This window comes from Poecilia formosa, unplaced genomic scaffold (genome assembly GCF_000485575.1).
Source record: "Poecilia formosa unplaced genomic scaffold, Poecilia_formosa-5.1.2 Scaffold127, whole genome shotgun sequence".
In the NCBI taxonomy this organism is placed as follows: domain Eukaryota; kingdom Metazoa; phylum Chordata; class Actinopteri; order Cyprinodontiformes; family Poeciliidae; genus Poecilia; species Poecilia formosa.
In genome coordinates, this window is record NW_006800066.1 from 988,782 (window position 1) to 1,012,770 (window position 23,989).

Consider the following 23,989-nt stretch of genomic DNA (forward strand, 5'->3'; position numbering starts at 1 on the left):
AGTAGGGGGGCCAAGCGAAGCCGCCTTGTTTCACCTCAGTCTCCTTTTTTGGTTTTGGGAGTGGCATCCTTAAGTGGATGAAGGTAGTGCAGCCAAAAAAGGGAGGAAACGGGTCCCAGAATCATTGTCTTCAAACCCTCAGCCAGCGTGGGAAGGGCAGGAAGAGTGGTGGATGAGAGTGGGGGCTGATGGCGATGGGGATGTTTAATGTAGCTTCTCAGTGCGGACTCTCATCAGAGCTCCTAAAGCTCAAAGAAGGGGTTGGCGGAGCAGTCAGTGGCGTCCACCGACTGGACTGTCTGTGGCTCCATAGACGCTTCCCCCCGCCAGGGAATTTTCCTGGACCCCCGCAGCCTGGGGTTTTCAGAAGATGTGCTCGACATGTCTGTGCTTCTCCTTTTTTTTCCTTCAAATCGACTTTGGAGAAAAAAACTAAGTAACATTGAAAATTTCAAAAGCGGCGCGTGTCCTCCCTGCTTCTCGGGAGGCACAGTCGGGACTCTCTTCCTAACTCAAAACTCCAATACTGTGCACTTTGATAGATGGGCGCACACTTTTTTTTGTTTGTTTTTGTGCAGTGGGCTTTTTCTCCTCATATTGAGTTTGTTAGCACCCGAATCCAACAATTTCGAGCAGAAAATGAGACTCTTTGCTGAGACTGAAACATTTCTGTCAAACTGGTTGTGCTAGTCACTGTGTTCGTCATTACTATTATTGATTATATCCAGTGCGATGTCTATATTTTTGATTTATCTCCCCTTTTCGTCATTACTATTGTTTTCTGTTACCGACAATACAAAAAAAACAAAAAAACAACTGGATTTAGTGCATCCATAATGTGTTGTGAGCCCATATGGACTGCATCGGGAAAAACATACTGAGTGGTGATGGAGGCGCTGGTTGGTTGAATTTCCTGGTTTCCACAGTATTCCGCTTCGATACCAAAACACCAGCACGGGAATGAACACAGACTCTCACGCGGAAAGAGCAGTGCTTCTCTTGGGGATTGCTGGATGAATAACTGGCACAAAGACGCAGGCTCTTCCATGTCGTACATGCGGATTTTAAAAAGCCTTCTCATCATCGCCCTTTTTTGTTTCTCAGCCTTGCAGGACTCTTGGACTGAGCAGAGACTTCAACACATTTTGTGTTTTCAGCCATCAGTGTGTAACAGTGCAATATGATGGGCGCTTGATGCTCAAGCAATGATTGATATTATTGATCTAGGCAGAGTTTTTTCCTACCAATATTTCGAAACTTTTATACCATCTTCCATATATATTTACAGAGCACATAGATGCTTTATGAGAATATTGTATTAGGAATTTATTCACTAGAGATTTGTTTGCACAAGACTCCATATTTGGAGCTCTCTGTGAAAGTTGATTATACTTCTATATTTAAAAAAAAAGGTAATATAGAGTGAATGAGCCTCTGATTATCTCCTAACTGTTCTTCAGGATATTTGTTATTGCTCTCAGCTGTAAAGCAGTGGGTAATAGAACCTCATGTCTTCTGTAACAGTGTGTTACTATAACTCGACTGTATGTTCTACCAGCCAATTCCTAATGTCTTTTTTTGTTTTGAATTGTTGTTTTTTTTTTGTTTTGTTTTTTTTTTTCTCAATTTTCTTGTCCTGCCTAAAACCCAATTTCAGTTACCTGTATTGAGTATTTTCTTGTCAAGATTTAAACTGTGTCAGTGTACAGTTTTCACAGCACAAAAATGAATGTGAATTATTTCTAATAAAAAACATATATATCAAATAATATAAACCTTTTCTCTTTTACTATATCTTCATCTTTAAACCTTTTTAAGAGAAAAAAATACCTGTGTTTTAGAGTCAAACTGACTAATAATTTAGAATGGCTAGTTCATTTAACTTAAATCAAAAAGTTCAACCTGCATCCCAATGAAAACACAAAAATCAAAGTACTGAAAACAGGATGGTAAATAACGCTGCAACTCAGCATTTTTAATGTTGAAATCTTGTGTTGTGGCCAAGAAAAATCATTCAGATGAATGTTGATACTCACTGACTCCTTCTACAAGGAGGGTAAGACACAAAATGTTATTGCTAAAGAATTTGAATGTTAGCAGAGTGCGCTGTCCAAGAAACTTCAAAAAAAGCTTAGTAAAAGAAAAAAGTGCCAAAGAATTGCACAAGCAACAGAGATAACCATAAACAAGAGAGGATTGTGAAGCACATAAAAACATGTGCATTAATTGGTCTCACATGACTGAAGCCCAATTCTTAGAGTTATCCCTGACCCTATCTCCCCATTCAATAGCAATATTTTGTTGAGAACTGGGACATTCCTTCACCAAAGACAGTGGTAACAACCAAAGGAAAAGCCATGTAGCTTTCCAAAGACTAAACCCAATATGCATGTGCAACTACAAGAGAAGAAAGCCAGATAACCTAGAGATAACCCATGCAATGTGATATCTACATAGACACAAAAACACAAGAACTAATCCCTAAAAGCACAACTTCATGCTCAAGTAACACAAAAAAAATGCCGCTGTAAGATGTTGAACTCCAGCAGCATTAAAGCTCGAGGCGAACATGACGCTCCCTAAATATAGGTGTTATTTTCAGGTGCATAAAACAGCAATCATTTAAGATGATGAAAGTGTAATTCTCTTCTGTTCTATTTCCATCCTTCGAAAGGCGGCACATCATTACCGAGAGAGAAACAACTTGTGATGTTGAGTAATGAGGGGAAAAAACGAATTAACAGGGTCCAGAATCGTTTCTAAAATTAGGAGTTGGCTCAAACTTAGATTTGCCTGCTTCATCTTCAATATTGTCTGACCCCGCTCTCGTTGCTCTCTTTAATCACTTCTTGTGTTTTTTGTTTTTTTTATTCAGCCACGATGTTGCTGTGAGGCATAAGCAGAAAGGAGATTTACATGATGACTTTTAGCAGCTCTGCTCATTTTTATGAGGTCAATCAGAGAGCAGATCAGTCTGATTACAAATGGTGCTTCACCTCGTATGTTTTGTTTTCACATGACACACACCATTTTCCTCTGACTTTGTTTGCATAACTTTGGAGACTGTTTGAACATTTGGTGCTAATTTATTTCCCCACCACAAGTCGTCAATGCGAAACTCTGCACAGGCTGCTAATGATGATGGCAATCAGCGACCTAATGTTGGAGAGAATTCTGCAGCTTTTCTGCTTTGTCGCCTCTCGTTTTTACTTCTTTGGTGTCATGAGGTGCAGACCGTCACAGTCAGCCAGCAAAAGAACAGAGTGGCTGAAAATACAAAGAGGTATTAAAAAGCAGGAGGAAATCGACGGTGGTCGCATTTGAATTTATGTCTGCAGCCCTGAAGTGTTCTCGTCCTCATAAATAAGGAGAACATGCATGTGGCAAACTATATTAAAGAGTCGTTTCTGAAACTAGGAAGCAAAGAAGCTTCCTTGTTGTTTTTAAGTAGATCACAAGAGAATTTAGTCAATCTATAACTTCAGAAAAAGACTAAAAACCAAACTTAAAATACCAAAAGTCCTGAGAACTCAAATTACAGTTTTGGGTTTTACCAGATCTGCAATAAATGTGGAAATTACTGTCAGTAAATATAGAAGAAATTTGCACTTTTCAAGCTATTTTGCTTATTTCAGTCCCAGCGTTAATTCAATTGTAGTCACAGTAATTATAAGCAAATTCATACAGGCTCTGTGTTCGTTTACATCAAAATCTGAATCCCAAAGCTGATGACATCCCCAAGCCTCATTACAGAAACAGATGCACACAATTCCCAATTCAACACCCAAACAACATGAATTCCAATTTTAATTAGCACCCTGGTGGAAAACAACAAGACTGAAACCGTTTTTAGCAATGCAACATTAGATCCTAAAAAACATCAGGCTGGGGGGAAAAACACGATTAATTGCAACAAAACCAATGCATGCTAAAAAAAAAAGAAAGTTGCATCTTATCTGCAGACCATACATTGTAGAAAAAAGTAAGCAGAAAGCCAAGGATGTCTTACTATGTCGTTAGCATGATGTAAAGAGGTGACTTTAAGTTTAATGTAATAGAGAGGCGGATTAACCCAGTGTTTCTCAGCCCTGGTCCTCACCGGCCCCCTGCTCTGCATGTTTTAGATGTGCCTCTATTCCAGAACAGCTGATTCAAATGATTGCATGACCTTCAAGTGCTGCAGAAGCCTGTTAATCACCCAGAGATACAATTCAGGTGTATGGCAGAAGGGAAACACCTAAAATATGCAGGACCTGGGGGCGCTGAGGACCAGGGTTGAGAAACATTGGGTTAACCTGTCAGTTAGCATCTCTGCAACCTGGCAACCTGCTGTGCTGCAATGTATATGCACCACATGCATGTCTATTCAGGGTAAAGTACCACCTGCTCCTCATTCACTTCATATCTACCCAGTGACATACCCTGTCCTACAAGTAAAAATGTTTAACTATTTGTCAGGGATTTTGTTTATTTGTTTTTTGGATGACTATTTTCTTTTCTTTTGGATGTTTGATTATTTATTTTTTTCTTTTTGGTGTTTTTTTTTTTTTTTTAAGATGCATAACCAGTAGCAACAAGGTGGTTTACAACTGGGAGCAAATGGTTAATGTCACAACAACTCAAGTAATACCTTAACTACAGCTACAAATCCCTAATAATTTGAAAGGACGTGATGTGAATCCAGAGTGGGAGTAAAGAGGAAGTTCAAACCATGTCTGTCTATCAGAATGGGAAGTGTGAGATTGCAAACAAGTTGGATGCTGTGAGACCTCTGGAGATTTGAATTTTTGACTTTCATTGCTTTCATAAAAATAATCAAAATGTCTCAAAATCAAGGATGACATTCAGCTGTTTCAGTATTTTATATTTTTGCTGCATTCTGACTGCTCTGTGAGTTAGTCAAGCAAACTTACTGTGGGTGAAGATTTCACCTGACCAAATGCGTTATTTCAATCTGAGTAACATCAGTTTTCTCATGAGCATTTGTGAAACTGTCTGAAAGGAGCATTCATCACTCAATAAAAAAAATAATAATAAAATGTTAGCTCCTTACTAAAAATTTCTGGCAATACCTAAGCTGCTGGTACATTTTTCTTTCTTTTTTTCAAAACTGTGCATAATCGGAGAACGAAGCAGCACGAACTTGAGAGTTATCATCTCCAGCTCAGCAGGTTTTAGACGAAGCTCAACTGTCAAAGTGTAACAAAAAAAAAAAAAAAAACAAGGCAATCACATAATCTTGTGAGAGAATACTCAGGTGCAAACTTGCAGAGGAAAATAAGTGGTCTCTTGCTGACCTTACAAAGTAATGCATACATACTCACACCAGCATATTCTCTTTTGCCCACACATCTTTTGATTTCCTTGTACGTTTCCCTAGTGATTAGAAGAACTAAAGCGCCGGTGTGCATTTAGAAATGGACCTCCTTCTTATGTGGGTCTTTCTCTGAAAGGCAAGAAGTCAGCTGTGGTGGATTACAGCTGTGCTTGTGCGTCACACCGAAATGCCGACTTGCTCTTGAGAGCTGGAATCCTGGGGTGCGTTACTTTGTTCCCATGGTACGCCAACCCCATGGGCTGACTGCACTTATGGAATCAAATGACTATCTTCAGTATTATTAGCCATGCAATTTAAAGTGATATTTTGCACCATAGAAATCACCTGAACAGCCCATAGTTAAGCCATGAAAGCTGGAAATAAAGCAAAAATCATTCAGGAAGGAAAACAGACATATAATCTACATGATGTGGGATACTTGCACCCACAAGGGTTTTGTTTTCAGAGGAAGTGAGCTAAGTTATTCCTTTATCTAGACATATGCATACATATGTTTTCTGGGCCTTTTGTCAGCTTACCATCTGACCACAGAACCTCCGATTTGTTTGACCCTTAAATGACCGCTTTAGCACAGAGAATAATACTCTCCATCAGAGGGTGAAATTATAGCTTCCCTCAGGTGCCTTGGTACATTTCTCACGTCACTATTAACATTTGCACAAGAGCTGGTGGATTTCTCTAAACAATTAGTGCAACTTGCAAAACTGAGCTGTCAAAGCATGTCATTTAATCAAAATAGTTCAATCCTCCAAAGCAAGTTTTTATACCTATGGAAGTTTCTGTCATCTATATGAAGAGTCCTGAGACCTTATTTGTGAGCAACATAGTCAAATTGTTTTGTCATGTTTTTTTATATATATTATTATTATGACAATTCTCTATGGAAGTGTTTTAATGCAAAAAAAAAGTGAGATCCTGTCAAATGTAACTGAAAATGCTCAACACAGCATTACACACTATTTACAATCTACTATTACAAGTGAAGTAATTGAGTATCATTTTGAGGATGTTGCTTGACACTTTTACTGCATATGCTCTTTGCAATTTTAATATGTTCACAGTATTCTGCAAAAGCAAAGTACAAAGTTATTTACAACAAACATAAGAAACATAGTTTGCATAAAGCTGAGCATAACTGCAAAGGTTTAGATTCACCTCAGAGAAAATGTTCAATTTAGGAGGCATTTTCAGGAAAGAATAATAAGGAACACAGAATTTTATTCTGGTATTCCCAATATGAATAATTCCTTTAAAAATGCATTTGTAAAAGCAGTTAGTTGCTTTATCTGTCTCTCAGAGGTTTAATAAAGCCACTTGTTTAATCTTCAAATCATTGTGTCACGTGCATATCAAACAGTTTTTTCGCTTTTGGTGAAAATGTTGCATCGAATTTGGCACGTCCATGCAAGTGATGATGTGAAATCCTCTGCCGTTTCCTACGTTTCCAATTGCTTATGTCATGTTGGTCAAAATGTTGATGCCAGGAAGAACAGAACGACTGCACTGTAATTCCTACAGCGCTGCAAGGAAGTTGTCTTATGTTCCCATTTTGTGCTGCAGTGCTGTCTTTTCCTTTCTGTATCGCGATGACGTTTTCTGTCTACACGTTACAGTTCAAATGTGAATCTTGCCATTGATCCCCCACACTTACAACTGACTTTAGTCAAAACTTTAGCCATAGTTTACATGAGAACTTCCCTCCGGAGGGATGTATTGACGACATGACTAATCAATTTGACTGTCTTTTCCGTACACAAAGAAAGAAGGACTTGTCATTCTGAGGTGCTGACATGTTCACTGACGCAGATTTTTACTTTTGAGGGATGAACTAAGGATTCTGAGAAAGAGACTGGCTTCTGTAGATGGTCCGTGGCGTTTTGCGGTTTGAACGAACTGTTTTGAGAAATGCACTTACTGTTTTGTGACTGTCATGGATGATTAGAAAAAAATGCACCGAAGCGAAGGAGAAAACTTGTAATGTTCTCAGACAGACAGCAGGTTCAGCACGCAACATCTGAGCTGCAACCCCATCGAAAGGACCCTGTATGCAGAGAACACAAAGGATCTGGACCCCCCCTCCTCCTCCTTATCGGTCCTGGTAGTTGCCATAGCAACAGAGGCAGCAAACAGGCAGCTCATGAGAGCTATTAACACCAATGTATTTCATCTCCAACAGACCCTGAGAAAGACAAAGGCGAACGCACATGAAGCAAAGCAAGTTGTGAACTGAGCAGGGTTTGTTCTCCAGATTTAAATGCTTACTGAATTATTCAGCTCGGTGCAATTACGTTTGCTGGATTAAGTCCCTCGAATGTAGGTCTCGTATCGTCAGAGGAAACATGCAGATGTGGCTACTGATAGTTTTAGGAAACAGGCTGGATAAATAATATTCCACTTAAAATGTGGAAAATGTTCAATTGAGATGATCCTAATGCTTTAAATGGCAAATTTTCATGTGTGAAGAGTGTGATTTTGATAGACTATTACAATTATGCATTTTAAGGAACAATGCATTCCAAGATCCATTCCATTCCATTCCAAGATCTCCACACCAACACAATCGTAGAATCTGTTTCTACGTGTGTTAAAATCCTGAACAGAGCAAAATGCATCGACCTGCTTTTATCCTGCAGGTAGGACTGCTAAGATGTTCTTTGAAATTATTGATGCTCTGGCAAAGGAAAGCAGACTACAAGCTTTATCCACGACAAACAAGTGAATTTATAAAGCCTGCAGCAGTAAAAAGCTCTGCTGATGGAATCATGCAAATGAAATTCAAGATGCTAGAAACAAGCTTTTTAAATGATTTAAATGATCATCCTTGCAGGCAGGAATTATGAAACAGGACCTTTGCATTGTACCCCTCTATCTCATCTGCATGACCTTACTCTGTCTTTGCTCAGGTTAGCGCTGCTGGCAGCATACAATTTCCTCTTGCAACACTTGAGCCACTGAGGCGCGCAGCTCAGACAGCATGTAGGTAACTGGCTGCTGTGTATCCGGTGGACCGGAAGGCCATATATGGTCATGGATAGAAAAGAAGAGCAAAGAAACATGGAAAAAGGCTTTAAAAAAACTTTATTTAGCAGATATACAACAGAGATTCTAACACATGTAAAACTAATGCACCCACATACAATATGCAATCATGCATTTGGTAAATTATGCAAAAATTATACATTTACTGTAATTTTTGTGTTGCATCCCCAGTAAAATGTGTGGAAATTGAAATAGTTCTCTCCCTTTCATGCATTTATCAAATGCACCTGGCATTTTGTTCCATATGTAGACATCAGGCCTTCATGTTTGGTCTCTCACTCTGCACATAATGTTCTGCAAACGTGAAAAAAAAAATCAATCTGCTTTTGTAACAAAATGAGAACACTCTCTGTGATATGTGGCAGAGAAGGACAATATTGTTTAATTTGATTTCTGCAATAAGAACTCGATGTTTTCATCATGACTGCACAAGTTAAAATGGCAAACATGGACGTGCATGATGTGTGACAATGCAAAATACATATTGGCTGCAGAGTTTATAAAGCATGACTAAACATATAGACACACAGTCAGTGTTTTAGTTTACTTTCTGCGCGTTTCACAGTCGGCGTTCTCTGCTTGCACAAGTGCACACTGCCACCAATTGTTGCAGAGCTGCTACTGCCTCATTTGGACTGCTTCCTGTCACTTCTGAGAGAAAAGATGTCACTCAATAATCGGAAATAAACGTCGGAAAAGAAGCTAGCAGCACAAGCATTTCTTCCGCTGCTCGCTCCTTTTCTAAGACCCGAGCGGGCCTTCAACCTTTCCGTCTTTTGTGTTCTTCCTTTCTTTATTTACAGACCAAGGATGCTGCACAAAAAAAACGGTGGGGCAGCAGAAGCGCTTCCACATCATCAGGGTCATCTCTGGGCTCAATGGATTGACACAATGCAGCACGTCATCAGCACAAAACCCCACGCCAGCACTGGCTCGTCGACCTTCACCCCCCGTGGATTCAGACGATGAAACGGGCTCGTCGGTGATGGTGAGCTCATGCGGCTCTGTGCCGGGCCGAGCTCTGTCGGGCTTTGGGGTGCTCTTCATCAATGGAACTCCAACATGACTCATCTGTACTGAACACCCACCTCCTATCCTCGCAGTGCGAAGCCTGCCTTTGTGGTGCTGAGAGTGTCTCATCCAGCACTTGAGAGACGAGCACCCTCCGTATATCATTTGTATTGCTTCAAACGTCAGTGAAATGACATCAGACAGAGGAACAAATCTGTGAAAAGAAACAGAAGGCTGTTTTCCCACTTATCTGCGTTAGATTTGAAGTAATTCGTATCGTGTGAATAGGAAAGGTTTAATCACCTCCACAGTGGTCCGGAAGCTGAACTATTGCTTGGACAGAAGAATGAAATGGCAAGAACTTCTTTGTTTTGCCTTAGATGTAAATATTATCTCAAATTAAATCTCTATGCAAACTAAGAAGGAATGTACAATTATGAAAACATTCAGAAATTGTGTCCATCAGGAAAGGATAGTGCCTTGCTAAAGTATTCATACTTCTAGGTTGTTGGTTTTTTTTACATGTTCCCACTTTTTTATGTCTTTTGCTGTATGCATGACAGCAATTTTCTTTAAGGCCTTACATATTTAATCCATTGTATTTAGATCTTGACTTTGACTAAGCCATTCTAAGATGTTAGAAATGATCTAAACTATTCCATTGTAGTTCTGGTTGTATCTTTACTGCTGTCTTTCTCGAGGGCTCTAACAGGTTTTCCTCCAGTATTCAGTATCATCCATCTTCCCTGCTCCTTTGCAGAGGAAGGTAGACTTTAGCTATCAAAAAAATTGACAGTCAGTGGCTAGTTTTACATTTTGACACATTAAATCCATACATTTGGTTAAATGATGTTTGGCCTTAAAGAGATAGCCCACTGCAAAATGGTGCATGTTTTTGAAGCAGAAGGAAAGGCAGGAATGATTTTTTTTTTTTAAGTTTTTGCAACAAAAAAATCTTTACAGTGCAGTGCAGTGCATTTGCACTGTAGAATTAAAGTAGGGTTCTTTAATAAAACTGTCTCTGAGCATTGTTCAATCAAAAAGAATGTGCCACAACTAGAAACAACTTTAAAAGCTGCCAAACAGGTTGCCAGCCAATGGCAGGGCAGGGCAACACAGGGACACACAGAACAAACAACCATGCATGCACACACTTATATGTTAGCATAATTTACAGAGACCAATTAGCCTAGCAGTCTTGTTTTCGGACTGTGTGAGGAAGACGCAGCACGCATGCATGGGGACAACATGCAAACTCCTTGCAGGTCTGAATTTGACCCCATGACCTTCTTGTTTATTAACAAGACAACAGGTAACTACCAGCTATACCACCATGCAGCCTGCAATAAACCCAATGAAATACAATTACATTTATGAAAAGTTCAAGGGGCATAATTACTTTTTTTCTGCAGTATTTATTTTCTTGATGATCCATATGGTCACATTTTCCTGCAAGATGCTGTTTATTCAAAAAAAAATAAAAATCCTGTTCTTTTTTTTTTTTTTTTTTTTTTGTTCACATTAAAACATAATTAAGCACATTTAAATGTGGGGCAACTGCTCTCCACTACACAAATCTTTGCAACATCTTCAAACATAAATTCCTCCACTGTAGTTCTCCCCCTCGCTATGCGGTGGCAGCGCTGAGCACACACGCTCCTCTCTCAGCTGGAGTTTCTCCACGCCCAGTTTGGAGACGTTTACTTCAAATTTCCGCTTTTCTCACCCGAAGTTGTTGGGTTAGGAGGTGGCCCAGGTTTGGCGTCTTTTGAGGCGGAATTTAGTTGTGTCTGACAGGTAATGGCGCGACTGTTTCTGAGGGGAAGCCTGCAGAGGTGCATCGCCACCCAGATCAGGATGTCATCTGACCAGGTAAATGGTTGGGGGACTTGTTCCATGAGGTTAGCATTAGCTCGCCTAGTTTATCTGTCACTCGCACACAACAAAGTCAGTTTTCTGCTTTGACAGTTACTTTACACTGTACTTCTTATATTAGTTGCGTTATGGGTGTTTAAAGTAACTTTTTTTTTTTAACAGGGATTTCACTTTTTAGCCAGTGCTTTAAAACAAATTACTTTTGAATTTTAAAAAAAATGAAATTGAAACATTTGAGAAATCTCTCATATGTTTGCTTATTGTTAACGTTCTTGTATCCATAACTCCAGTCCTGTTTGCCCAGCAATCAATCGTTGCACCTTTCGCAGAGGGAGTGCATTCAAGTTTTCTCACACTGTGTTTAAACAGCCACTTTTGTCAGCAATCGACCCAAATCTGTTTGCTTATCACAACTCACAACTAAACATAGTAAAACCAACAAAAGTAAAGGCTGCGTGCTCGGCTTTGGTTTAGCCTCTGACAGACATTTCAGCAGCTCCTCCCCCCCTGCAAACGTACACAGTCTGATTCAATGCCTGGCAGTATTGCATGTTCAAATCTTCTGCAGTCAGGTGTCCTGTTTACACGTATTTAAAATGATGTATTTGAAGGAAAAGTAAATAATCAAAGGGTGCAGTTTAAAAACTGGATTCCCTCCTGTGCATGCTGGACTGCGGATTTAGACCCAAGAGTGGAGAGTTTTCATGTCGAGGCTTTACCGAATACAGACCCGCTTTATATGTAATGACTTGATTTGATCCAGTAAATATGGTTGTTGATCCGAGTATGTGGGAAGGGAAATAAAATGTACGCTGTTGCGTTTACTCAGACATGAATCTTTAGAGTGGGGGAGAGAGGGAAGTACTTAAGAATCAAGTTGGACTTTGACCAAATAAGTCACACTTTGAACAGTTGTGCAGCCAACATAGGAGGTAATCCCCACCAAGACAGAAAAGCCTGGACTGGAGCACATCTGACTGTGCAGAACTGTTCTGTATGCATGCACACTGCATATAAAATAGCAGCGCTCCTCCTGTCTGCAGACGTGACAAGCTAAAGGTTGTGAAAAGTCCACCTGTCTCCTTGACCTTCATGATTTCGGCCCTCAGGAGAGGCCAGCATATGTTGTACTCAGTCTGAAAGGCCTTTAATGCTTTGTCCGCTGTTGTCAATTCAAATAGTGCATGGAAATGCAAAATGACCAAAAAAAAGATTGATAGTTTAACAAGAAATATTAATTGGTGTCTGTGATCATAGATTTAACAATAAGATCTACTAAAAGTAGATGTAGATGCAGACTTTGTTCTTGTTCATGCTACATTTTGTTTGCCTAAGCATTTGGATTCTTTTTACTTAAGTTGTACACCAAATTACAATAAATGTTATTTCAAGGCACTGCACAGAAACAAATGGGTTCAATTAATCAGAATCCAAATGAATAAATCCTGTCCATCCCTACATAATCAGTAATCATTAAACTACAAATTTCATTTATTAAACCTCATAATATGCACAAGGTAAGGGAAGGTGGCATTTGTTAAACGCTCTCACCAATTCAAGCCAACCGAGGACTTGAAGCAGTTGAGCAAAAACTGGGTCAGTGAGTTATGCTTTTGTGTTCACAGTTCACAAGAAGCCACTGCAGGTGGGAGCTATTCTTCACCATAATCCGTTTTTTTTTCAGGTTTCTTCTGGTTAATAATAGAGAAAGAAGGTCAGCTTTTATTTTTAAACCAGAGAGGAGAATTTCTATTATTTTAATCAATGTTTTGATGTAAGATTGGACAAGAGTCACAGAATATCTAAAGACAATTTAAAAATACAGAACTAAGTCTTAATCTAACTTTTAAAGGGGCAGTATTGTGTAAAAATCCTCCTTTTTAAGATTTACATTGTTATGTTATTCTCTAATCAAAAACATATCTAGAGTGTTGCTTTGATTCTTTAATGTATGTTTAAGAAATCCTTTTAATCTCCCGTGGCAACCATTCAGCTGTGCAAAACGCCTGGGTGGACCTTGCTCCGCCTTCGAGACACAGCTCCTCCTTCAAGCTGCAGTTTCCAAGCTCCCCTTCTCCATAATTTCCCCACTCAGCTCCTTCAGAAGAGCCAGCAGCGATTTGCAAACACCTGGAGGAATTGGGCGTCTGCTGAGCTCATTGTACAAATTACTTCTCAGTGCAACGCTGGTAAAAAAACATTGTTAAAGGATTAACAGAGAAGCAATGTTGCGATGACTTCCTGAAGACGAAGTTTCAGAAAAAGCAGGAGCTTTTGAAGAGACAGAAACCCGATTTCAGGGCGTTAAGCTACAAAGTCAAATTTCTTAAGTCATATTTCATGTATACAGTATTTTTATAACAAATTAAGGTAACATTGTTGCTTATGAAATGGCACTATGCCCCTAGAAAATGTGTAATAATGTCCCTTTAATAGAGAATACTCGAGTTTTAAAAAAGGTATCCGTAACACAAAGTGTCAAAGTTTTAAAAACTGCACTACATAAAAGATTTGTTCTTTGAAAGGTAATATCAACTACTCATCTGAGAGGGACTGTTTTCTTTCTTTTTTTTTTTTGGTAATAGAATGAAGCCCCTATGTGTTGTGAGACTCAAATCATCTAACAAATGATTCAACTGAATGCTTTTTGTGTCCATCAGCTTGGTGAGCTGGGCAAAGGAGCAGGGAAAGGCGGAGGAGGTGGAGGATCTGTGAGGACGGCAGGAGGCGCATTCGGAAAGCGGGAAGCGGCAGAAGAGGAGCGATACTTCAGGTGAGCCACTGGTTATCCTTGTGGTAACTGCGCTTAACCTGTGTGCCAGGTGAGCCTTTTGACCCCTCTGAATTTTGGTTACTTGCAGGGAGAGGGAGAAGGAGCAGATGGAGGCTCTGAGGAAGCACCACAGAGAGGAGATTGAACATCATAAAAAGGAGATTGAGCGCCTACAAAGGGAGATCGACCGCCATAAGGGCAAAATCAGAAAGCTGTCGCACGACGACTGAGGCAGCGACGCCTACTCTGATTTATTACCTGAGTGCAACCACTTGTTGAATTTCACTTGTTTCCTCTGCTGGTCAAGGCAGATCTTGTGATCATGAGTTGTTATACTGACCTCGTTCTAAGGGCTGAAACAATAAAGTGATTCATCTTCCTGAGTTGTCCAGTTGTCAGTTTATTTAGTGTTCTTAGTATTAGGGAAAACTCCAGCTTGTCTAGTGTGTATAGAACAGAGCTAAGCTGCTAATCATCCATTGTCTATTCCCACTTATCAAAGCTCTGGTGCACATTTCCATCAGTCATCGGTGAGAGGCTGGGTACCCTGAGGCCAGCTTATCAGAGATGCAGGATGAACTACAGAGCACACATATAATCCCCACTTAGGGCCATTTAGAGAGACCATTTAACCTAACATGCATGTTTTTCAACTCGAGCAGCTGGTGAACCCCCACTTCATTACAGAGAACGTTGTCTTATAATGAAACCCAGCTTTTAGCTTTTCCACAACTTTATCTGTCCTACCTGCTGTGTTCCTTGGTCTTTCTGAAGTTGTTTGTTTACTATGGTTCAATTTAGTTGTTCATAAAGCAGCTGTATTTGTACTGAGATTAAATTGCAGATTTTACTAATTAGGTGATTTGCTGTTTTTTTTTAAGGGATACAAGAGTAAAGGATGCCGAATACATAAATCCATGTTTTAGATTTTTGTAGAAAATCACAATACAAATTTTTCATTTTGATAAAATTTGCTTATATTTGTCTTAGTTTAAATGTTTAATACACAGAAAAAGTCTAAGAATGCACCTGTTTTAATTTTTACATTAAAAATTGCCAATGTTTGTAGACGAGTGCTTTCCGTTTGACGGCCACTTTCTTTGCTTCTGCTGTTGCATTTAAAGGTGTTCTGTTCAATTCTTCGCCACATGAGGGCGCCTACAGTCGCTTTCGATAAAAATCGAACCCGCCATACACTCATTGCCCTTCATCAAGTCTCGTTCAATGTCTCGCGATGGTTGGTTAGCGGCTGCGTTGTTCGGGCGAGCCGACGACGAGACCGTTGGTGTCTGGAAAATTGTCTCGTGGGTTCAACACAAACACTCGTCCTTCTGCTGATTTAGTCCGTAAGGGATTAGAAAAATTTCACGTCCTGAAGCGCGTTGCGGTTGACTGCCTGAATTTTGCCCGTAAGTTTTGCTAACTATCCGTTTTTGCGCCCTTTGTGTGTTTGGCTTGTGGACGGTGTCTCTCGGCACGGTGAGGCCTGTTAGCTTCCATACCTAGCTAGGAGGCTAGCAACTGGTCCTGCTCTCGGAGGAAGGATGGAAACATACTTGAACGCTGCTAATGTGCTGAAATATGCTAAATAAATTATTCGATCGTTTGTATGTGTAATCTAGGTTATCTAGTATTATCGCATGCTGGGTAGATCTTGCATAAGAAACATGTTCATTTAGCTTAGTAGCTGGCTTGCATGTGAAGGGGGCGGGACTGTAGGTGCCGATGGTTTCTGTGAGAGCCCGGGCTATTTTAACTCGAAACGGAAACCATACCACGTTGCTTACAGTTATTAAAACTATTTGAAGAGTTTGCTTTACAGGTTGCTCCAACTTGCTTATTTCACACTTGTATTATAATTAAGAAATTTCAGATTAAAATGTGGATTTTTGATAATTGGGTTCTTGTGACCATAAACTGAATTTGTATTATAAAAATAAATTATCTCTATTTTAAAGAAAATCATAAGAATCAGAATTTATCTTTTTTTTTTTTTACTGCCATCTTGTTTTTATTTGTAGGAATTTCTGATTCTACATTGTTTAGACCAGAATAAGATTTAATCTCTTGTTTGTCTTTTATTTTCCTTGCAGAAGAATGGCCGCCACTGAGGTGAATGGCAGTTCTGCTCCAACAAAGGAGGAAGAGGAACCCATGGATGTGACAACAACACATACAGAAAATTATCAAACTCTCCTTGATGCTGGGCTTCCTCAGAAAGTGGCTGAAAGTCTAGATAACATCTTCCAGACAGGTGGATATTTAAAACTGAACAAAAGAAGACTACAAACCTTCAAGTGTGTTTCATTTGATTGTAGCTAACATGTCTTTTTTTTTTTTTTTTGCAGGGTTGGTGGCATATGCTGACCTGGATGAAAGGGCTATTGATGCTCTGCGAGAGTTCAATGAAGAAGGAGCACTTACTGTCCTGCAGCAATTTAAAGAAAGTGACTTATCCCATGTTCAGGTACCTGCTTAGTTTCAGAGTTTTGCTTTAGCGGCAGTTGTTTTTTTTATTTATTGCTGTCTGTACTAATTTGTGGGGATTTTTTTTTTCTTGGTAGAATAAAAGTGCTTTCCTTTGTGGAGTCATGAAGACATACAGGCAGCGAGAAAAACAAGGAAGCAAGGTCCAGGAGTCGACTAAAGGTCCAGATGAAGCAAAAATAAAGGTATTTAGTAACTTAAGTGGGATTTATAGTGCAGAACCCCAAGAGTAAATGTTGATGTCACATTCCCCTGCAAACACAGTTTCATTATTCTTTTGTATGTACCTTTAGGCTCTGTTGGAGCGGACAGGCTACACTCTGGATGTGACGACAGGGCAGAGGAAGTATGGCGGTCCTCCTCCTGAGAGCGTGTTCACCGGCACGCAGCCAGGGATCGGAACTGAGGTCAATAGTTGGTCTAAAGAAATAACATCTGTATTGTAGCCATTATTGAAAGAAAACTTCACATTAATTCAAACTTGAATTCTCTATAATTAAAAATACTTCTCTCTTCTGTCAGACGGATAAAGAGAAACTACAAAATCTGAAACCAACACTGTTGACCTCTGCCTGATAAAATGACCTCATCGTGTATTTCAACATTAAAACTTTAAATGTGTATTTTTGTTCTCGTTCAGGTGTTTGTTGGAAAGATCCCCAGGGATTTATATGAAGATGAGCTTGTGCCACTGTTTGAGTCTGCTGGTCCCATCTGGGACCTGAGGTTAATGATGGACCCCCTATCTGGTCAGAACAGGGGTTACGCTTTCATCACTTACTGTAACAAAGATGATGCGCAAAAGGCCGTGAAGCTTGTAAGTAGTTGTTGTGCAATCAAATAGTGATTTTTGTCGTTCAGCTGTAACTAAACTGATGCTATTTTTTTTTTCTAATAGGACGAGTAATGACCATTTATATTTAATTTCTTTTTGTTTTGGTCTTTAAATGTTTTGAAAAAACTGCTTTTACTCGAAATCTCCTCTACTAGAGATTTTCTGATAAGATTTTGCAAATGTGTTTTTGTTTCCAGTGTGATAACCACGAAATCCGCCCTGGGAAGTACTTGGGTGTGTGTATATCTGTTGCAAACAATCGCCTGTTTGTTGGATCGATTCCAAAGAACAAGACAAGAGACAGTATATTAGAAGACTTTGGCAAAGTCACAGGTTTGTTCAGTTGCAAAGAAACAATTGTCTTTTAAAAGCTCATAAGTTTGTAATTATGATAGGCATTTGTGTTTGTAATAAAAACTGTTTTTGAATTATGTTACAGAGGGGCTACAAGATGTGATCTTGTATCACCAGCCAGATGACAAGAAGAAGAACCGGGGCTTTTGTTTCCTCGAGTACGAAGATCACAAGTCTGCAGCTCAGGCGCGCCGCCGCCTAATGAGTGGAAAGGTCAAAGTTTGGGGGAACCCGGTGACAGTGGAGTGGGCTGACCCTGTTGCTGAGCCTGACCCAGAAGTCATGGCAAAAGTGAGCGGTTCACATTTAAAATCCGTTCCCAGCCTTATGGTTTCCAGGAACTTACTGTATTTACTGTAATCACAGGTGAAAGTGCTCTTTGTGAGAAAACTGGCTACATCTGTGACAGAGGAGCTTCTGGAGAAAACCTTCTCTCAGTTCGGGAAACTAGAACGAGTGAAAAAGCTGAAGGATTACGCTTTTGTCCATTTTGAAGATAGGGATGCTGCTGTAAAGGTCGGAAATTCTTTCCGTGTTTGAAGGATTTTTGTGTATTTGATTCTGTTTAAATTGGTAATTAGTTGTTAATGATGTTCAGGCTATGGAGGAAATGAATGGTAAAGAGCTTGGAGGGGAAGAAATCGAGATCGTCCTGGCGAAGCCCCCAGATAAGAAGAGAAAAGAGCGCCAAGCAGCCCGACAGACCACCAGGGGTGGCGGGTGAGTCAGTGACATGATTGATAGGGCTTCAGCTAATGATTACTTCAGTAATCAATTATTCTGATGATTAATGGAATAGAAAAACTCGCAAATTCTGCACTTATTTTATATAATACTAGAAATGCATTAAAATAAATGATTCAAGTAAAATAAACATTTTATTGCCTAAAATGCAATAGCATAGCATTGCTTCCATGTATGCTAACCGGGTTAAACAAAATCTGCCACTTGAGGAGTTCTGAGTCAACCATATTTACAGACAAAGCAGTTTTTGTTGTTTTTATCTTTAATGCCCAACATAAAACTTCCTTGCATCATTTTGGCTTAATTTCTGCTCTGAGAGTATTTTTCTTGCAGCAAATGGTCTTTTTTTTTTTTTTTTTGAGTCTGTATGCTCCAGTTAGCAATTAATCAATTACTGAACTAGTTGACGATTAGTTGTTTCAGCCCTAATGATCGGTCAGTTGTGTGACAGATCTAATATTTATGTCCCCCGCAGGTATGATGACTACTACTACTACCCCCCTCCTCGCATGCCACCACCGGGCCGAGGAAGGGGCCGTGGTGGCCGAGGGGGCTATGCTTATCCCCCTGATTACTATGGCTATGAGGACTACTATGACGACTATTATGGCTATGACTATCATGACTACCGTGGTGGCTATGAAGACCCTTACTACGGCTATGAAGACATGTACAGCATGAGGAGCCGTGGTACTCGCCCCACCAGGGGTGGGCCTCCACCTCCAAGAGCCCGTGGCGCTCCTCCGACACGAGGCCGGGGCGGCTTTGCCCAGAGAGGGCCACCCCTTGGTGGCCCGCGCGGCGCTCGAGGAGGACGGGGAGTCCCCTTCCAGCCTCAGAGGGGCCGTGGTCCTCGCGGTGCCAGAGGCAATCGCGGGGGCAACGTCGGCGGAAAGAGGAAGGCCGACGTATTTAACCAGCCTGACTCCAAGCGCCGTCAGACCAACAACCAACAGAACTGGGGGTCCCAGCCCATCGCCCAGCAGCCCCTGCAGCAAGGGGCCGACTATTCCGGTAACTATGGTTACAGTAATGACACCATGGAGTTTTCACAGGATTCTTATGGGCAACAGTGGAAGTAGATGCACCTAAAGGTATTTGGCAACAACAAAAAAAAAGAGGAAAACTACAAAAGAAAAAAAATGGAGATTGGCCACAATTTTTTGATTGACTTTTTATTCTTCTTATTCTTCATCCCTCATGAAAAAAAAAAATCTGTATATACATATATCTCAGAAAAATGGACAGACTGCAGAATTGGCTCAAGACGATTGGCTGGAAATCCTTTTGGCTGAAGAAATGAACGTAACCGTTGTGGTCATTTCTTACTCCTGCGGTTACATTGGGACACATCTTTAAAAATAAGTACAATTTTATTGGAAATTTTTGTTCCTGGTCCTTTTAAAGCCAACAAAGAACACTGACAAAAAAGCGGACGTTCATTCTCAAAAATTTGGTTGGACATTAAATACAACACATGGCCTTGCAGGAAGTTTCTTGTCCATGCTCCCATTTCCCTTCCCCTTCTTGTACTCCTTTTAATTTGTGGTTTATTATAGTAGTTTAGGATCATGCTTGTAAATAAATGCATATGGTTAGAGCTTCGTATTCATTTCTTTTGCAGTGGTGGAGAAAAGAATCCACCAAAGGAAAAAAAAGAATAAAAGTTTTGTAATGTCCAGTGTACGCCTAGCATTTCTAGAGATAGATAAATTGTGTTTTCTTTCTTTTTTTTAAACTGATAACATAACTTCCATGTTTTCTTTCAACTTGCCCCGTAGGAATTGGTTTGGCTTACCTTAAGAGCCATAGCAGTTTGTTCTCTGATGTTATTTGTATTTATAACTTTTACGTTTGTTCCGTTTCAATAAAACCCAGATGAGCATCAGTCCATTGTCAGAACCTCAAACTCAGTGTTGTGATTTGATCTATAACTTCGATTCTTTGATTCAAAAGAAGAATTTTCTTTTTTCCCCCCCAAGTCAAATTGTTTTTCCCCCTCTAGGGAGAACCGCAAATAAACTTGAATTGCAAGAGTCCAACAGAACAGGAGACCTTGTCTGGATTAAACAGGGTTTTAACTTCTATCCTTCAAATGTTTGTTCAGTAACACTGCTGCATTTCCTGCACACACCGATTGTTGATGGTGAAATTAGCAATTCACACAAACATTCCCCAAAATTGTTCCCATTTCTCAAACTGTTCTCTTAAACCTATTGTCATCTACCTTCTCCAAATGTTTTCTTCTGCCATTCGAGACACAGGAAGAAGCAGTATTTATCCCTCTGAAGAATATGTGCTGCTTATCAGGTGTTTACATGACCTAATCACATTTTGCAGCTGCAATTCCTAACTGACTTGATGGAAAAAAAAAAAAAAAAGACTTTTCCAACAGGTTTGTATTTTCTTTAAGCTCCCTAGTTGTACACATTTGTTTCAAATATGAAGTTGGTTGCAGATGAACTCATTTATATTACGTGCACCGTAAAATAAACGAAAAGCTGAGAACAAGTTTGAGTAATGGTGAGCACTTAAAACTCTTCAACTCAAAGTGTGACGCACACTGACTTGGAATAGATCTTCGACGTTGATTTGACTTGATCTTGTTGCTTTCAGAGAATCTATTCTCTCCTGCTTAAAGATGCCAAGGATCTGGCCATCTTGAGGTTTATCATTGTTTAAACATAATCTCGCTCACAGAATGCTCCACCCGAGAGAATGTGTTTACCACGACGAATAACAATTCTCTAGCCTTTACCTGTTGGTGTCATTGTTTTGTATTTTGTTTCATGTGTCTGTCCTCTTATTCCAACCTGCCTAGGTGGAGAAGCAAAGCGAGCGGCACCACTAGAGTGAGGAACTCACCTGAACGGTACTTGAGGGTGAGCCAGCCTTGTACAGAGTACTGCCTCCTCTCCTGTAGTTGACTATAATCACTTCAGAAGCTTGAACATAAATTTAGTTCTTTGTTTTGTTTTTTTGTTTGTTTGTTTATATAATCAGTTATTGATATTACTGTGCAAAAAATTAAACACCAATTCATAATTTGTTCCAATGCAGCTCAGACTTTCTTGCCATCTTTTAAAAATCGTTTTGATCAACAGTACTCCTGTCCTACTGAAGGATGCCTTGGATTTGAGAATATGCTGCAGTTTTTTTTTTTACCCTCCATTCACTTTTAGGATCACATGAACTAGTAAAGAACAAAACGATTGTCAGGCACTCAGACAGATCAACAGCGTCTGAAAGTCATTAAAAATGGGGGGGGGGGGATCCTGCACACATCTGAAACCTGACGAATGCTGTGCTTGGGTTGATTACCCAAGTCAAATTTTTGTCTGTCTGAAAACCTTAAGATAAGTACAGCTAGAGATACTAAAAGGTTCTTCTAGACAGTTGCAACAGAATGCATAAAGTTCCTTTTTTTAAAATGGGTTCTTTTCCAAGTTGGAGCAGGGGAAAAAACATTCATCCTTTGAGTTTAGGAGCCTTTTTTTTTAGTGATTCATTGGTCATTAATCAAAAATCAGCTAATTTTCCTTTGATCATGTCTGATATCCAAAACCAGAAATGAGTTGTCAGAACACAAAGAAAACAAGATATTGGTACCTTGATAAGTGTCTGTTTTAGTCTAAATGATTGGTAGAATCAAGACTGAACATGAAAAACGAAGCGCCAAAAGCTTTATAAGACCACGAGAAAGTCTGAAGAACCAAAGAAAGTCTAGCTTCTTTGAAACAATTTTGTTTTTGAAGATTATGTACTAAAATCTTTTGCACAGTAGAGTACCTTTTTATCAAGTTTCAAAGAGGATGAGTCCAAGTTTTCTCTGTTTAGGCTATTAATAGGACATATCACCAGTATGTATTCCTTTGAATCTACTAATGTTTTCACATTAAAACAAAACAAGTTTGAGGACAATTTTAGGAATTAAATTGCCCTTGGTTCAAACTCTAATAAAAACCAACATCGCATAATGTCTTGGGTTTGGTAAACAGAATGCCACTGAAAACATGCATACATGTGCTGCATATCTTGACTCACTGCACCAAAATCACTGCAGCTGTCTGCAAAGGCATTTTGCAAGTAGGAGGAGCTGGATATTTACCCTTCGTGGCCACTAGGGGCAGCAGCTTGAATGCAACGTGACTAGTGATCCCTTTCTTTGTCCGAGGCAGCTCTTTGGAGATTGAGTTAATTATCAAGTCTGTTCGAAGCAGAGAGCCTTATCAGTTTTTTTGTGGTCATCACTGGAGAAACGGGTTTAAATATTTCCGAGATTGACTGATTGCAGAACAATGGCTGCACACAAAAATAGGCGTCTTTAGCTTTCACCACCACCAGATGGCGGCATGGGGGCTGCATTAATTCACTGGTAAAAGTGGGGTGAGGGATATGTGGGGAAATGCAACAAAAGAAGGCTAGTTGTTAATGCTGCGGTGTCCTTAAAGCACATTTTCATATCAGAACTGTGTGTTTATGTTGCCTCTTGTCACCAGGCAGTAAAGGAGCTGCCCACATCCATGTGAATGAGTTCACAGAATTGGAAAGAAGTGATTGGTAAGGCTTCGTTATTAACTAATTCTCAGAAAAATTAAACATGTGCCATTTAAACTGATTTTAGATGTTTGTTATAAAGGGTTTTCTTTAAACAAATGGAATCCAAAAGGGACAACTCCTCTTTCTGCACATGATCTGGTATTGATGGTCATACTGATTCATCAGCATCTTTCTGTCTGTGTGGCCATGTCTTAGTTCCAGGTCAGAGAAGCGATTTCCAGCTGGTGCAAGCCAGATCCATTGCAGGTTTTCACCCACCTCAAGATGGATCTAACAGAGCTCCAGAGTTTTGGGTAACCAGATTTCCTTAAGGTAAGGGAGAAGGGTGAACAATCTAAAAGCGCTTATTCAGAGCAAGATTTACCTTTTTATCCATGTGTACATAGAATGAAAATAAAATATAAGCTTTAGTTTTAGAGAATGAGTCATAATAACTTGAGTTTTCTTTATATTTAAGGGAGAAAGGAGGACAAGCAGACCCCTCAACATGAAGAAATCTATGCTCCTTATCCAGCTTCAAAAATTACTATTAAAAGGAAAATCCATGCTTTTAATTGTACTGTATTTATCTAAATTGTTTTTTTTTTACCTTTTTAACCTAGATCTTTTTTTTTAACAATTTTTTAAATTTATTTTAGAACAAAAGGGGAAACGACTCCCTTCACAATAACTATTCCCAACTTCAATCTAAATTTTAATACATGAAGACATGAAATAGTCTTAAGTAATCAGTTACACCTTTTTTTTTTTTATAAAAATTTAACATGGTGGGTCTGATAAATGTTGCCTTGTAGAGAATGAAATAAAAATGAATTGTGCATCAAATTGTAAATCCATGTTGCCTTCTGTATTACTGTTTCAATATTTTATGTTTATAAATTAAAAATCTTTTTTAAGACATGACTGTGACCTGATACTGGTCTTTAGATTTCTTTTTTGTTGTTTTTGACCAGTTGACAATATTTGTCTTTAA

General features: G+C 39.5%; 2 protein-coding genes across 3 annotated transcripts; both read left to right on the forward strand.

The window, feature by feature from the left end:
• Window positions 1-11,073: 11,073 nt before the first annotated feature.
• Window positions 11,074-14,419, forward strand: atp5if1 (ATP synthase inhibitory factor subunit 1). Its single transcript, XM_007561457.2, has 3 exons — window positions 11,074-11,260; window positions 13,924-14,036; window positions 14,125-14,419. The coding sequence occupies exons 1-3, from the start codon at window positions 11,189-11,191 to the stop codon at window positions 14,264-14,266; spliced, it is 327 nt and encodes a 108-aa protein (XP_007561519.1). The 5' UTR covers window positions 11,074-11,188; the 3' UTR covers window positions 14,267-14,419.
• An 831-nt stretch (window positions 14,420-15,250) lies between these two features.
• Window positions 15,251-23,641, forward strand: LOC103144457 (heterogeneous nuclear ribonucleoprotein R). 2 transcript variants are annotated; one of them, XM_016676113.1, is made up of 15 exons: window positions 15,251-15,445; window positions 16,130-16,290; window positions 16,385-16,503; window positions 16,601-16,708; window positions 16,817-16,930; window positions 17,164-17,340; window positions 17,556-17,691; window positions 17,798-18,003; window positions 18,079-18,228; window positions 18,311-18,432; window positions 18,932-19,470; window positions 21,278-21,338; window positions 22,956-23,016; window positions 23,212-23,328; window positions 23,474-23,641. In XM_016676113.1, the coding sequence occupies exons 2-12, from the start codon at window positions 16,134-16,136 to the stop codon at window positions 21,310-21,312; spliced, it is 1,863 nt and encodes a 620-aa protein (XP_016531599.1). In that variant the 5' UTR covers window positions 15,251-15,445; window positions 16,130-16,133; the 3' UTR covers window positions 21,313-21,338; window positions 22,956-23,016; window positions 23,212-23,328; window positions 23,474-23,641. The 2 variants fall into 2 exon arrangements, with proteins under 2 accessions (XP_016531599.1, XP_007561521.1); XM_007561459.2 differs by lacking the exons at window positions 21,278-21,338; window positions 22,956-23,016; window positions 23,212-23,328; window positions 23,474-23,641 and having other exon boundaries at window positions 15,252-15,445; window positions 18,932-20,363.
• Window positions 23,642-23,989: the final 348 nt, after the last annotated feature.

Bases quoted from the DNA above. Each gene is read 5' to 3' on its own strand.
- atp5if1 (XM_007561457.2), top strand. From the start codon at position 11,189: ATGGCGCGACTGTTTCTGAGGGGAAGCCTGCAGAGGTGCATCGCCACC. The intron at 11,261-13,923 runs GTAAATGGTTGG...TGTGTCCATCAG, and splicing joins TCAGGATGTCATCTGACCAG to CTTGGTGAGCTGGGCAAAGG. The intron at 14,037-14,124 runs GTGAGCCACTGG...GGTTACTTGCAG, and splicing joins GAAGAGGAGCGATACTTCAG to GGAGAGGGAGAAGGAGCAGA.
- LOC103144457 (XM_007561459.2), top strand. From the start codon at position 16,134: ATGGCCGCCACTGAGGTGAATGGCAGTTCTGCTCCAACAAAGGAGGAA. The intron at 17,692-17,797 runs GTTTGTTCAGTT...ATTATGTTACAG, and splicing joins AGACTTTGGCAAAGTCACAG to AGGGGCTACAAGATGTGATC. The intron at 18,433-18,931 runs GTGAGTCAGTGA...TGTCCCCCGCAG, and splicing joins CAGACCACCAGGGGTGGCGG to GTATGATGACTACTACTACT.